General features: G+C 41.3%; 1 protein-coding gene across 4 annotated transcripts in view; it reads right to left on the reverse strand.

Moving 5' to 3' along the window:
- The window catches only part of tmem62 (transmembrane protein 62), a 103,522-nt gene extending 92,358 nt beyond the window's left edge, over window positions 1-11,164 (reverse strand). Inside the window, exons 1-3 of one of the 4 annotated variants that reach the window (XM_063054103.1) lie at window positions 8,881-11,162; window positions 8,195-8,306; window positions 177-314 (exon numbers count right to left, since the gene is read on the reverse strand). In XM_063054103.1, coding sequence (XP_062910173.1) covers window positions 177-314; window positions 8,195-8,306; window positions 8,881-9,060 — 430 coding nt within the window. In that variant the 5' untranslated portion in view covers window positions 9,061-11,162. Of the gene's footprint in view, window positions 1-176; window positions 315-8,194; window positions 8,307-8,880 lie in introns of those variants that run through there. The other 3 variants (XM_063054112.1, XM_063054123.1, XM_063054131.1) reach the window with 3 other exon arrangements.
- Between the last annotated feature and the right edge of the window lie 1,357 nt (window positions 11,165-12,521).

Raw genomic sequence — 12,521 nt, forward strand, 5'->3', positions numbered from 1 at the left:
ATGGCAGTGCAGTCTCAATGGGCCAAATGGCCTAATTCTGCCCCTTAATGTTATGGTCTAGGTACTTGTAAAACTCTAGGGTTCCAGAGAGTTTAAGGACACCTGTTACTCTTCTTTTGAAGCACTATGATTGAATTGCCACCTAATTGGTAGGTGATGACAGAAGACTGCCATACCATGGTTTCCTTTGATATCAATCCACTTGGTCTTTTCCAAAACTCTGGATTTCTTCAAAATAGTCTGATAGGTTTGCCACTCAATCTCATATTGACGAGATCCTATCCTGTTCCTTTCTTTGGCATCTGTCAGATCTCCTGTGAAAAGCAAATACAATAAGAAAGAGAAATCAAGGCTTTCAGAACAGACTCGAACACAGCTTGGAAAAAGACTCTGTTCTCACCACCAATCCTGACCTCCCCCATCAGTATCAACCGTCCTTAGGGATTTGCGTTTTGCCAGTTTTCCTTGCTTTTGTGTATTTTTCCCTACCCTATTTTTCGAATGTGCTGAGATACTTAACATTTTCTGACCTCACATATGCTTTACAACTAATATTCCGGGGCTGAGGAAATGCACAAAAGGACCAAAGTACAGCAATTTGTATTTTCCAATCAGCAGTCTCCTGGGTCATGCTTCAGTTATACAGAGCATTGTTGAGACGACATCTAGAACATAAAGATAAAGATTAGCTTTATTTGTAACAGGTATATTGAAACACGCAGTGAAATGTGTTGTTTGGGTAAAATCAAATCAGCGAGGATTGTTCTGGGAACAGCTTGCAAGTGTCGCTGTACTTCCAGTGCCAACACAGCATGCCCACAACTCACTAACCCCAATGTTTTTGGAACATGGGAGGAAACCGAAGCACCTGGAGAAAACCCCTGCGGTCACAAAAGAATGTACAAATTCCTCACCGATAGTGGCGTTAATCAAATCCCAGTCATCACTGGCACTGTAAAGTGATTGTGCTAACCATTACACTACAGTGCCGCCTGTGCTCAGTACTCCTCTTGCTTATTTAAAGATTATGTTAATGCAACGGAAACAGCGAAGATAAAGTTTACTAGTTATTACCAGGAATGGGTGTGTTGTTTTATAAGGGGGACAAGCTAAGTGAGTAAGACAGAAGTTTGGAAGGCATGATTGAAATGTAAAAGGATGGTCAGTGACAAAGCTACTACACCTGCTGCTTTACAATTTAATCCTCACCTCTGGCTGAGATTTTACACTTTTTTCTGGTGAACTTATGGGTTTCATCCAGCTGCTATCACTTTATCCCACATCCCAAATACGTGCAGGAAGAAAGATTCTTCGGCTGCTGTAAATCACCCCCATCAAGTGGGTGAGTGGTTGAAAGGTGGTGGGGAAGGAATTGCCAGGAATGTAAAGAATAAAATAGGAATGGTGTAAATGGGTGCTGCATGGTCAGTGCAGACTCAGTGGGCTAAAAAGGTGGTTGTCATGTTTGATATCTTGACAATGGATTTGGAGATGTTTTCTCTTGTGTATGAATCTAGAACTTGGGGGTTCACGTGATAAAAACAAAGATTCAACCATTGAAGGCAAGGTGAATGCAACATTTTAACTGTTTTAAGGCATAGGTAGATAGACGTTCAATAAGCAAGAGCTGAAATGTAGCCATGGCTTACTAGTGATACTTCCACTTCTACGTCCAGTAATTGTAGATTCAAGTTGACACAGAAGAGACAAAGCTGAGCAACTCCCTCAGAACCACACCAAAGAATGCTGCATTGTTAGAGGTGCCATGTGCTAGCAGATATTAAACATTCTCAAGCTTACATAGGTATCAGGGTACATTCTCTGTATCATTTGACAGTGTCCTTCTGAAGTGTATTCACCTACAAAGTTACTTACAGATATTGCATTTAACCCCCAACCACACCCAGCCAAACCATCGCTAAATTCATCCCCTTCAACCTCCACAAAGACATCCACTACCAGGGCACAACTTCAACTTGGAACCTCCAAGAAGTTAAAGTCTAGAGTGACTCCCCCTTCCCAACCAGCCCAGGCCGCTCCTGCAGTTGGGTTAAATTCTGAGCTCTGGTGCTCATTGTGATTGGTTTGCACGTTCTCCTTATGACCACATGGGTTCCCCCCCCCCCCCAGATGCTCTATTTCCCCCCCACATCCAAAGGTGCAGGTTACCTAATGATTGTAAATTGCTTCTAGTCTAGGTAGGTGGCAGGAGAACTAAGAGAGTTCATGGACATAAGAGAGAAAAGGCTCAAGGGAAATAAGCAGGGAAATGGGAATACAGGAAAGACAGAACAGCAACAACTTAATGGGCCAAATGGCCTCCAATGCAAGAAAATGAAAAGAAAGAGGGTTTCTCTGCCCCCCCCCCTTCTGTGAAATATATTCTTCAAATCTGTGATCAAGCTTCTGGTAACTTTCCCTACAGTCTCTATGTAGTTTACTGTCAAACTTTATTCAACAATATTTTCAGACGTTACTACTTTACAGATTCTGTACAAAATACCAATTATTGTTACCTTGGTGAGCACTTAGGAATTATTTTGTAATGAAGAAGCATTGTCTCTCCCCTTCTCCACAGCAGTTCCCTTTACGTTTAACACGTCACAACATGTGGATTATCCTCAAAATATGATAATTATTACCAACAGTGACATCATTGACCTCAGTGGATCAGTGGATGATGCAACATTAAGGATGAGTGTGCTGTATCAAAATTATGTATCATTCTACTGCCATGATAGAGATGTATCCCTAATATAAAGTCTTTTCGACTATATTATATTTACTTAACAGTAATTATATTTCAATTATCTTTCTGGTATCAACTTAGCACTCAGATTAAGTGGCTGGCTTCCCTTCTCTATTTTTTCAAATGACTGTTGTTCCTATACAAAAAGGGTGCAAAGGTGACCAATTACCTATTGGTGTTACTTAACAGTGACTAGAACATGGTGCCAAGTAATGCTTTATATACAGTTTTGTTCCAGTAGAAACAAAAATCTATTTGTTAGATAGCTGAATAAATCTAATTGTTAGATCGCTGAGAGGTTCTAACCAATGAGGTGCTGCAAGCTTAGTGCAGAAAACTGAGCTGTTCATGATCTTGGTCAATGATTTAGTTTGGGATTAAGTGTTATATATCCATGTTTGCTGATGATATAGCAGAGGATGGCAGAGTAACCTGTGCAAAAGACCTGTGCAGAGTGGTTTTCACAGGATATAAACAAGCTACATGATTAGGCGAGGGTTTGGCAGATGGAATATAATACAGAAAATGTAAGGCTAACCTGCAGTGCAAAACATAAAAATTCCAGTACTTGTTAAATAGTGAGAGATTTAAAAGCCAGAGTATTCATGGGACTACAGTGTCCAGTTACAGCATGAAAATTGTAGGTCAGCCATTACTGAAAAAATAACTTAATAAAATAATCCAAGACCAAAAACACCTTACTACAACTATATCAGGCCTGGTGAAAATGCACTTTGATTATTGTGCACTGATATGGTCTCCCAACTTGCAAAGGAGAGAGTACAATAATGGTTCACCAAATTGACTCCTGAGATGGTAGGTTGTACTGTTGAGTTTCAAAGATTAAGAGACGTTCTACTGAAACTTGAACCTCTCCCAGGGTTTGAAAGGACAGATGTAAACTTATTCTTTTGTATTTTGAATGCCAAGAACCAGGAGTTAGCCTCTTAAGGGGGTCAGCTCTTTAGAACAGAGGAGAAACTTCTGAACCAAGAGGGTTCCAGAGATTCTACTGCTGAATGCATTTAAAACAGTGAACAACTTATTGATATATGAGGAAAATAAAGGAGTTAGTGCAAGAAATAGGCACAGAAGTAAAAGTTTAATGAGTAATGAGCAGAGGCCAAAGGGTCTATTGCTGCTTTCAGAAACAGCAGCATCTGGTTAATAATTAGAGAGACAACAATAGATCAGAATCCGCATGCCATATTCTCCAGGAACATAGAGCAAAATACTAAGCTTTGTCCTTCTAAAGACATTGAAAATCATTTTTACGTCACAGTCTGAATGCTATATACTTATCTCGAAATTGTATGTTTTAAATGATTAAGTAAACATAGTAAAAATAGGAAGCTATCAGCTGTAATAAATTGGTTCACAATCAAACACAGCACAGGACGAAAGGGCTGAAAAAAATGTGGACATTACTAACTTTACTTATCTTAATGCATGAACCTAGAAGTGTTTTGAATAAGTTGCTCACTTTTATCTTTGCTGGTCACCTTCAATGCTGTAGAATAGCAGGGAAAATGGGTGATCTGTGTCTTCTTTAAATTACTGTTTTATTACTTCCTTCTAGCTTTGCTTTCTCTCTCCCAACCTCCTTTCCTCATTTTGCTTTTCTTTCTCTCTTCTCCCTTTCTGTTTTTTCAAGACCATTTGATATAGAAGCAGAATTTGGCTCCGCCATTTCATCGTAGCTGATCCGTATTTCCTCTCAGCCCCAATCTCCTGCCTCCCCCCCCCCCGTATCCCTTCATGCCCTGACCAATCAAGAATCTATCAACCTCTGCCTTGTGAGGTGAGGCCTCCACCAGTCAGGGTCAACCATGGATGTTGCATCCAAGCTGTTCAAGTGTCCACAAGCCTGGGCAGTATGATACGGAGAGCAAGCTGTTGCCCATGTAGCAAGCTCCCTCACTTCACACATCTGAACGGCAGAGACCGATACAGTTTTGTTCCAGCAGCGTTGCAGGAATTCCAGTCAGCATTGAACTCAATGCAGCACTACCTTAGGGATTCCAGCTCTGGATTTTTCCCTGGGGTTTACTCCCGAAGCCCATGAGTGGGTATAGCTGCAAGGCAGTGGAGGTTTGAGATCAGAGTTTTCCTTCTCCTCGATGAGCTGCCAACCATGGCTAACAAGCCCCATCTGCTCAAAGCAACTGGCTTTAAGGCGCCAGTAACCTGGCTTTGCCCCTCCTCCTGTCAGTAGAAACAGTTCTGCCAGGCTTTGTACCTAAGCCACACGTGAAGACCAGGAGGTGGACCTAGTTGTCAGAGGTTTCTTTGAGACGCACACCATTGGGAGCATTTAATAGGTAGTGGGAGCTTGTCGTCATTACCACCCCCAGCTATAACAACCATAGCAACCAACCTCTGCCTTAAATATACATTAAAAATTTGGCCTCCACAGCTGCCTGTGGCAAAGAATTCCACAGATTCACCACCTCTGGCTAAAGCAATTCCTCCTCATCTCCATTCTAAAAGGATGCCCCTCTATTCTGAGGCTATGTCCTCTGGGCTTAGACCCTCACACCATAGGAAACATCCTCTCCACATCCACTCTATCAAGACCTTTCACCGTTCAATCGGTTTCCATGAGGTCACCCCTCATTCTTCTGAATTCCAGTGAATACAGGCCCAAAGGCATCAAATGCTCTTCATATGAAAAGCTATTCAATCATGGAAACATTTTAATGAACCTCCTTTGAACCCTCTCCAATTTCAGCACATCCTTTCCAAGGGGCCCAAAACTGCTTGCAATACTCCAAGTGAGGCCTCACCAGTGCTTTATAAAGTCTCAATATTACACCCTCGCTTTTATATTCTAGTCTCTTGAAATGAATGCTAACATCACATTTGCCTTCCTCACCACAGACTCATCCTGCAAATTAATCTTTACGGAATCCTGCACAAGAACTGCCAAGTCCCTTTGTACTCTAGTTTTTTGCATTTTCTCTCTATTTAGAAGATGGTCAACCCTTTCATTACTTCTACCAAAGTGCATAAACATACATTTCTTGACACTGTATTCCATCCGCCATTTCTTTGCTCGTTCCACTAATCTGCAAGTCCTTCTGTAGCCTCTCTACTTCCTCAAAACTACCTGCCCCTCCAACTATCTTTATATCATCTGCAAATTGCATCAAAGCCATCAATTCCATCATCCAACTCATTGACATATAATGTAAAAAGAATCAGTTTCAACACAGACCCCTGTGGAATACCACTAGTCACCAACAGCTAGACGGAAAATGCTCCCTTTATTCCTGCTCTTTGACATTGCTTTATCCATGCTCGAATTGTTCCTGTAATACCATGAGCTCATAGCTTGTTAAGCAGGCTCACGTGTGACACCTTGTCAAAGGTCTTCTGAAAATCCAAATACACAACCTCAATCGATTCTCCTTTGTCTATCCTAATTGTTATTTCTTCAAAGAATTCCAACAGATTTGTCAGGCAAAATTTTCCCTTGAGAAAATCATGCTGACTACAGCCTATTTTATCATGTGACCCCAAGTACTCCAAAACCACATCTTTAACAATCGACTCCAACATCTTCCCAACCACTGAGGTCAGTCTAACTGACCTATAATTTCCTTTTCTTCCTGCCTCTCTCACTTCTTGGAGAGTGGAGTGACATTTGTAATTTTCCAGTCTTCTGGAACCTTTCCAGAATCTAGTGATTCTTGAAAAATCATTACTAATGCCTCCACGATTTGTTACTGAGAAAACAAAGTTATGTTCATTAAAACTAAATGTTCATTAAAATATTTTACCTAATTCCTCTCAATTCACATAAACTGATGTAAAAGTGATTTCCCACAGAAGAGTAGATTTTTGGAAGAACAAGTTAATCTAGCTGCACTCTGCTGTTATTACTCAGGTTTGTGGTATATTGGTTTGAAATGGACATAGCACACAAGTGGAATGCTAATGTACAGCAAAAATCAAAATGTGACTGCAAATCTCAGCAGATGCCTTTTTTACCCGAATAGTATGACTGATAGTCAGCATAGCACTTTCTCCTCACAAAGTTAACAAAAGGCACTTGATGTTGTACTTGCACATACCAACACAAGCCAGGATCTGTATGCTGCTTCCTTCACTGGCTGTCTCTAAACTGGAAAGAGTATAATTAACCATAGGACAATGGGAAACACCTTAGAAAGTTATGTTCATCACTCCAATGCTGATTCACAGGAAGGACTTTAGGATTTAAGCTAAAAATGACAGGTTTCTTAAATTTAAGCTGTGTTCCATTGAATTCATGTAATTGAGAATTTATCTTAAATATAAATCAATGTAACTGTACAGACATAGAAAAGCTATTTCCTTCAATGAAGGAATTGGGGTGGTGGTGATGGTGGCGGGGGGAAGCAGAAAGGAGCATAGTGCTAGAGCTAAGCCACACCAAAGTGAAATCAGAAAGCACTTATTGACACAAACACTAAACAGAAATCTGGAACTCTTCCCAAATACTGATGAATACTGGGCACCAATTAACATTTGAGAATGAGACTGTTGAATTTTTGTACGTTAAAAACATTTAGGCACATTGAGAAATGCAGGTAATTGGAGTTCAGATGTAGATCATCCACCATCTTTTGGGTTTGAGTTCAGTGATCTCATCATGGGGCTTATGCAATTTAAAAGGGGTGCTAATTAGTGTCATTTTTTCATTGAAACTTGATTCATCCAATTATTCACAATGCTGGACTATTAGAAATGGGGTATTAGAAATGGGATTACAAGAAATCAGATGGAATTTTCAATCCAAAAATAGTATTAGCTTCTACAGGAGAACCTTAATGCCAATGATGTAATGAAGTAGTAATTTCATGAATTTAAGCTTAAAGGGATAAAATAAGAGGATGAGCAAATTAGAGGTTAACAATCATGGTCTTCCAACTTCACTGTTCCAAAGTCAGCACCAACGTCACTTTGACAACCAGGTGGATTTACAATGCCTCTACACTCTGTGCATTCTTGCTGCAGTTCTGATGTTAATATCGCACAGTTATAAATAATGAAACTTATCATTTAAACTTGCAATAGTGGTGCAATCCAAAAACCAATGTCAATGCATTCACACTATTCTATTAAATATTTAAATTAGGAAAAGGCCATTTCTGCCCTGGCTAGAAAAACTGTTGGTTTCCCACGTGGGGAAAGGGGATCTCCAAGATATTGATTCAAAAAACCACTCAATTCAGTGTTTGCCCTTCAATAATCTTCTTTTTCCCAAACATTACTGCCTTTCATGAAAAGGAAAAAAATACTGTCCACCTTTAAGAAACAAAATTGTCAAAATAAGCAATATAAATGATAATTCAGCTTTATAACTAAGAATGCGTTCTGTTAATCACATTGGATGCTGCAGTTAAATATCTAATTAACTACAGATAGACCAATAACCAAATTATTAGTATCATGACCTACCTGTGACGAAAACGATTTCTGGCTTAATTACATCAATAGTCTCCGTGCAAAATTTCTGAAAGTCAGGGGCTCTTTGGGAATCGACAAACTTACTGATGTGGATGTCAGACACCTGAGCAGAAAAACAGGTCTCAGTTAACTCAACCATGAACATTGCGACTATAATACCTTCAAGTTTTAATATTCTACACTCTCGAAACCCGACTCTAACCTCTACTTCATTCAGAATACAACACAACTCCAGCCACCGCCACAAAACATCCCGACACTCACATGTGCGTGTGATTCTAATTTAACACTGAAGGTTTTAGTTGCTGTAGGAAACTATCTCACCCACTGTTCCGGTTCACATGCAAAATACGTCACGCTTAAGCACAAGAAAAAAAACATATATAAACAAGCCAAATTCCAATTATTAAGATATTAAAAGACTTGTTATGGGGCGGAAAGTAATCGCACATAATTTCAACTACATCGCCGGTTAGGACTTTACAGAATTGTTTAAAAGATAGCTCATAAATGAAATACAAAATACAGGGCACGGAGCAGGTGAAGTTTTGATCTGGATCCAGAAAACCAGCGCAGGAGGAAGCGTTATTACTTTACAGTGTTGGGCAGGTTAATTCGCGTTCGCCCCAATGCTGCACAGTCGAGCTGGAGGCCTGTACCGTCGCCGAAGGGCCTACCTGCAGGAACCAGAAGATGTTGTCCATGCCCCCAGCCGGGTACGGAGGCTGCTCTCCTCGCGAGTGTTGGCCGGTTCCACCGCGCGGCCGCAGCTGCACCGTGTAGTTTTCCAGCATGTAGCCGGTGAGGCAGGCCAGCAGGAGGCCGGCTGCGATCAGCGCGCTGAACAGGGCGAACATCCCTAACGACCGGCTTGGCGTCCTCGCCCAGGTTGAGGAGAGACTGGACCACGCTGCTGACAGCAGCCCCACCCACAGCGGCAAGGCCTGCCCTCCCACCGGGGAACCGTCTGTGAAGCACCGCTTGAAGGGGCGGCCTTCCACCTGCGGCAATCCTGTTTCTGCCAAGCTGTTCGCGTCATCTGGAGCAGCCTATAGCGTCCGGGGCTCGGCAGAAGTGCGCTTTGGGATTAAAGGCGGGTATGGATCCTCCTCTCACCCGCCCAGCCCCTTTCCCTGAAACTAAATATTAGAATTATCTCCTCACCCCCACCATTCCTTGGGCCTGCGGCGTACCAGCTTAAAAATTTCTGAATGCAATGTAGGAATTCTGCGTCCTCAATACGTTTGACACTCCCTGCATCCCAGCAGCAGAATGTGATTGAAATCTGTAGAACAGAAATTTGCCAGCAAATGTATTTTTCAAGTTTCCTTGGATGTTTGAGGCGTGCAGTCCACATCCAAGAGTGTGATTGCCGTATTTTTATTCTTTACTCAACTGGTACAGCCCCATTTGATAATCTTCCTAATACATTACCTGTTCCCATAGCTGTGAATGTTCAGAACTAATATTGTCACTACTGTCACCATCCTCTCTCTGCCTCAACACAGACATCCCACCCTGCAAAAACTCATTTCAGGGAGGTCGCACCATCAATTTGCGGGTAGAGTAGCTCCTTAGCTGCTAGCCGGCTAGTTTAAATAACGTTAGCTATGCTAATAAACGAATGACACCTGTTAAACTCACCTCAACATGTCTTTTACAATCTTAACCCACCGTGGGCAATAGAAAAGTCACTGTTGCAAACAGTGCAGGAAGCAACACTGTCATTATTTTGACTCCTATTAGGCAGGGGTACACTTTAGGGTAGTCTGGGGTGAAGTACGTTTTATATATTTTTTTGGAACACTGCCATGGCGCGCTCTTGCTCTCTCTCTCTCGTGGTCGCTCTTGTGCTCTCTCTTGCTTTCTCTCACTCGCTGTCAAAAAAATTGATTTCCGTGATATTGTATATAATTTGTGGGCATCAGGGAGCCACGATTAATATGCAGGAGACTCCCGGAACTTTCGGGAGAGGTGGGATCAACAACTCATACCAAAGTTTCATCTGCAAATTACATAATCAGAAATTTTAAACAGAAGAGATTCTGCTGATGCTGGAAATCCAGAGCAACACACAAAACGCTGGAGGAACTCAGCAGTTCAGGCAGCATCTATGGAGAGGAATGAGGAGTTGACATTCCAGGCTGAGACTCTTCATCAGGAATTTTAAAATGTGATTCCTACCTTTCAGGTGCATTTCAGTAATGCCGAAAGGAGTCTGAGGTTTTCTAGTCAGCTCTGAACATTATCTCCATAGTCCATTAGGTCACAGAGCACCAAGTTAAAATATGGTTAAGGACTATCCTGATCACCACCTCCAAACTGTGCCCAGTTGATGAAAAATACTTGGAAGAAACAATGGTTGTCTCAGTGGATAAAAATGTACTCTGGATGGGGATCCTACAGTGTTCGTCACAAAGAGTGGCTTGATACTATTGGAAAATGCGAATGCACACATTTTCTATGTATTACAGTATTTACTCAAATGTGTTACAGTATTTACTCAAATGCACACATTGTATTCTCTACAATATTCTCTATGTAACCACTGTTAGCTCATTAGAAGGTACTCACTATGTAGCCATGACTTTTGACCTGTTTGCTATTAATTCATGAAGAGAACTAGAATGAAACCAAGTAGAAAGATAACGGTGGCAGGTAAGATGATGAAATATGCGGTAGTATGTCGATGCAAGATTAATTAAGAAATAACTGTGGTTAGGGATGAGAAGACATATGGTCTAAAATGTAAACTAGGACATAATTAAGTTGGGGAATAAAACAATAGTGGAAAGTCGAGAGCGGATATATTGATGATATGTAATCACAGGCCGATTGGATATGATGACGTGGCTAAGAAAGGAAAATTGCTATAAAAAATGCTGTGTGCAAGCCTCGACAGGCAGTCAGCTACTAGCTTTCTGATTGTCTCAGCTTTGATTTGCAAATTAAAGTTTAAAACGCCTTGAAGGGTTTTCTGCGTCTCCTTGTCGTTTGTGAGAAAGGAGAAACCACGACAAAATCAGCTGGCTAAATTCTGAAGGACAACGTAGCTAGTGAGTGAGCCAATATGAGAATGAACATCTAAGGTCAGACTCAGAGATCCAGCAGCTCAGAACTGGGTATCCAAGAGATGCTGTAGACCGTCAGTAGCAACAGCAGTATACCCCAGCATGTACTCCATAGGCACCTCAGTAGGCCATTTCGCACCTCAGGACCTCCTTGCCATTCAATACGTTTATGGCAGATCCACCCAACCTTTTCTCTGCTGTGCCAGATCCCCATAGTCCACAATTCTATGATTTTTCATTCATACAGTAGATTCTGGTTAATTGAGACACATCAGAACCAGTACATTTTGGCCCAATTAAGCGGCTGCCCCAATTAGCGGAAGTTTCATGGTAATATTTAAAAAGGTATGAAAAAGACAAATTAACGTTTAACTGAGTAACAAATTACGAATTTAAATAAAATACAGAAATATTAGAACACTAGCAATACTACTACAGTACTACAAAACTGTATGAGTTCCAAAATTTTATCAACAGATAATTCATCCAGTGCATGCTGCCATGTTCTTTTGATTGAGTGCAGATAAACAAAATCAGCACAGACACCTAGTGAAGATAATCGACCTATTATGTGATCCATTGCTTTCTTTGAAGCTGATAGTGTTACATGCTTATAGCCAAGGGAACTGTTCAGCTTGGCCCGATAAAAAAAGGCCTGTTTCATTGTTTTTCTAGATAATCATTTGCACAACTTTGAAGCAAGATGGAGAGTTTTGTAGATTTCCATGTTGATGCTCTTACAGCATCAATACTATTGTTCTCATCGTGCGCTTTCTTGAATTTAATGTGGAGCCAACACTTCCATTCAGACAAACAACCATCTTTGCTTTAAAACCTTCATGACCAGCTTCTTAGATAGCTCATCTGACTTGCTTTTTAATGTTGGTCCATTGACATGCACACCTCGTCCAGTTACGATGGAAAGCCATTGACTGAGGTCCTCCAACATCTGGATCCTTACCTTCACACTTTTGTTTTTGGGATATTTCCTGTTGGCAGTGGCAAAATGCCCATTCTTCTCACAGTTTATCTGGCAGTAGATTTCGGTATTCCAGTATTGGAGGGAGGAGAAGATGGCGGCGCAATGCAGCGCGCACGGCCATTCCGAATGATATCGATATGTGTAACTAGGGGTGCCGTGCACAATCTGGATTTGATGGAGACAGCCGTGAGAAGCGCAGAGGAACTTCTGGAGTAACTTCTGAAATACCTGCTTCGCTGCCGCTGCTGCTGTGCGATCGAGAATC

Source organism: Mobula hypostoma, chromosome 1 (assembly GCF_963921235.1).
Source record: "Mobula hypostoma chromosome 1, sMobHyp1.1, whole genome shotgun sequence".
NCBI lineage: Eukaryota > Metazoa > Chordata > Chondrichthyes > Myliobatiformes > Myliobatidae > Mobula > Mobula hypostoma.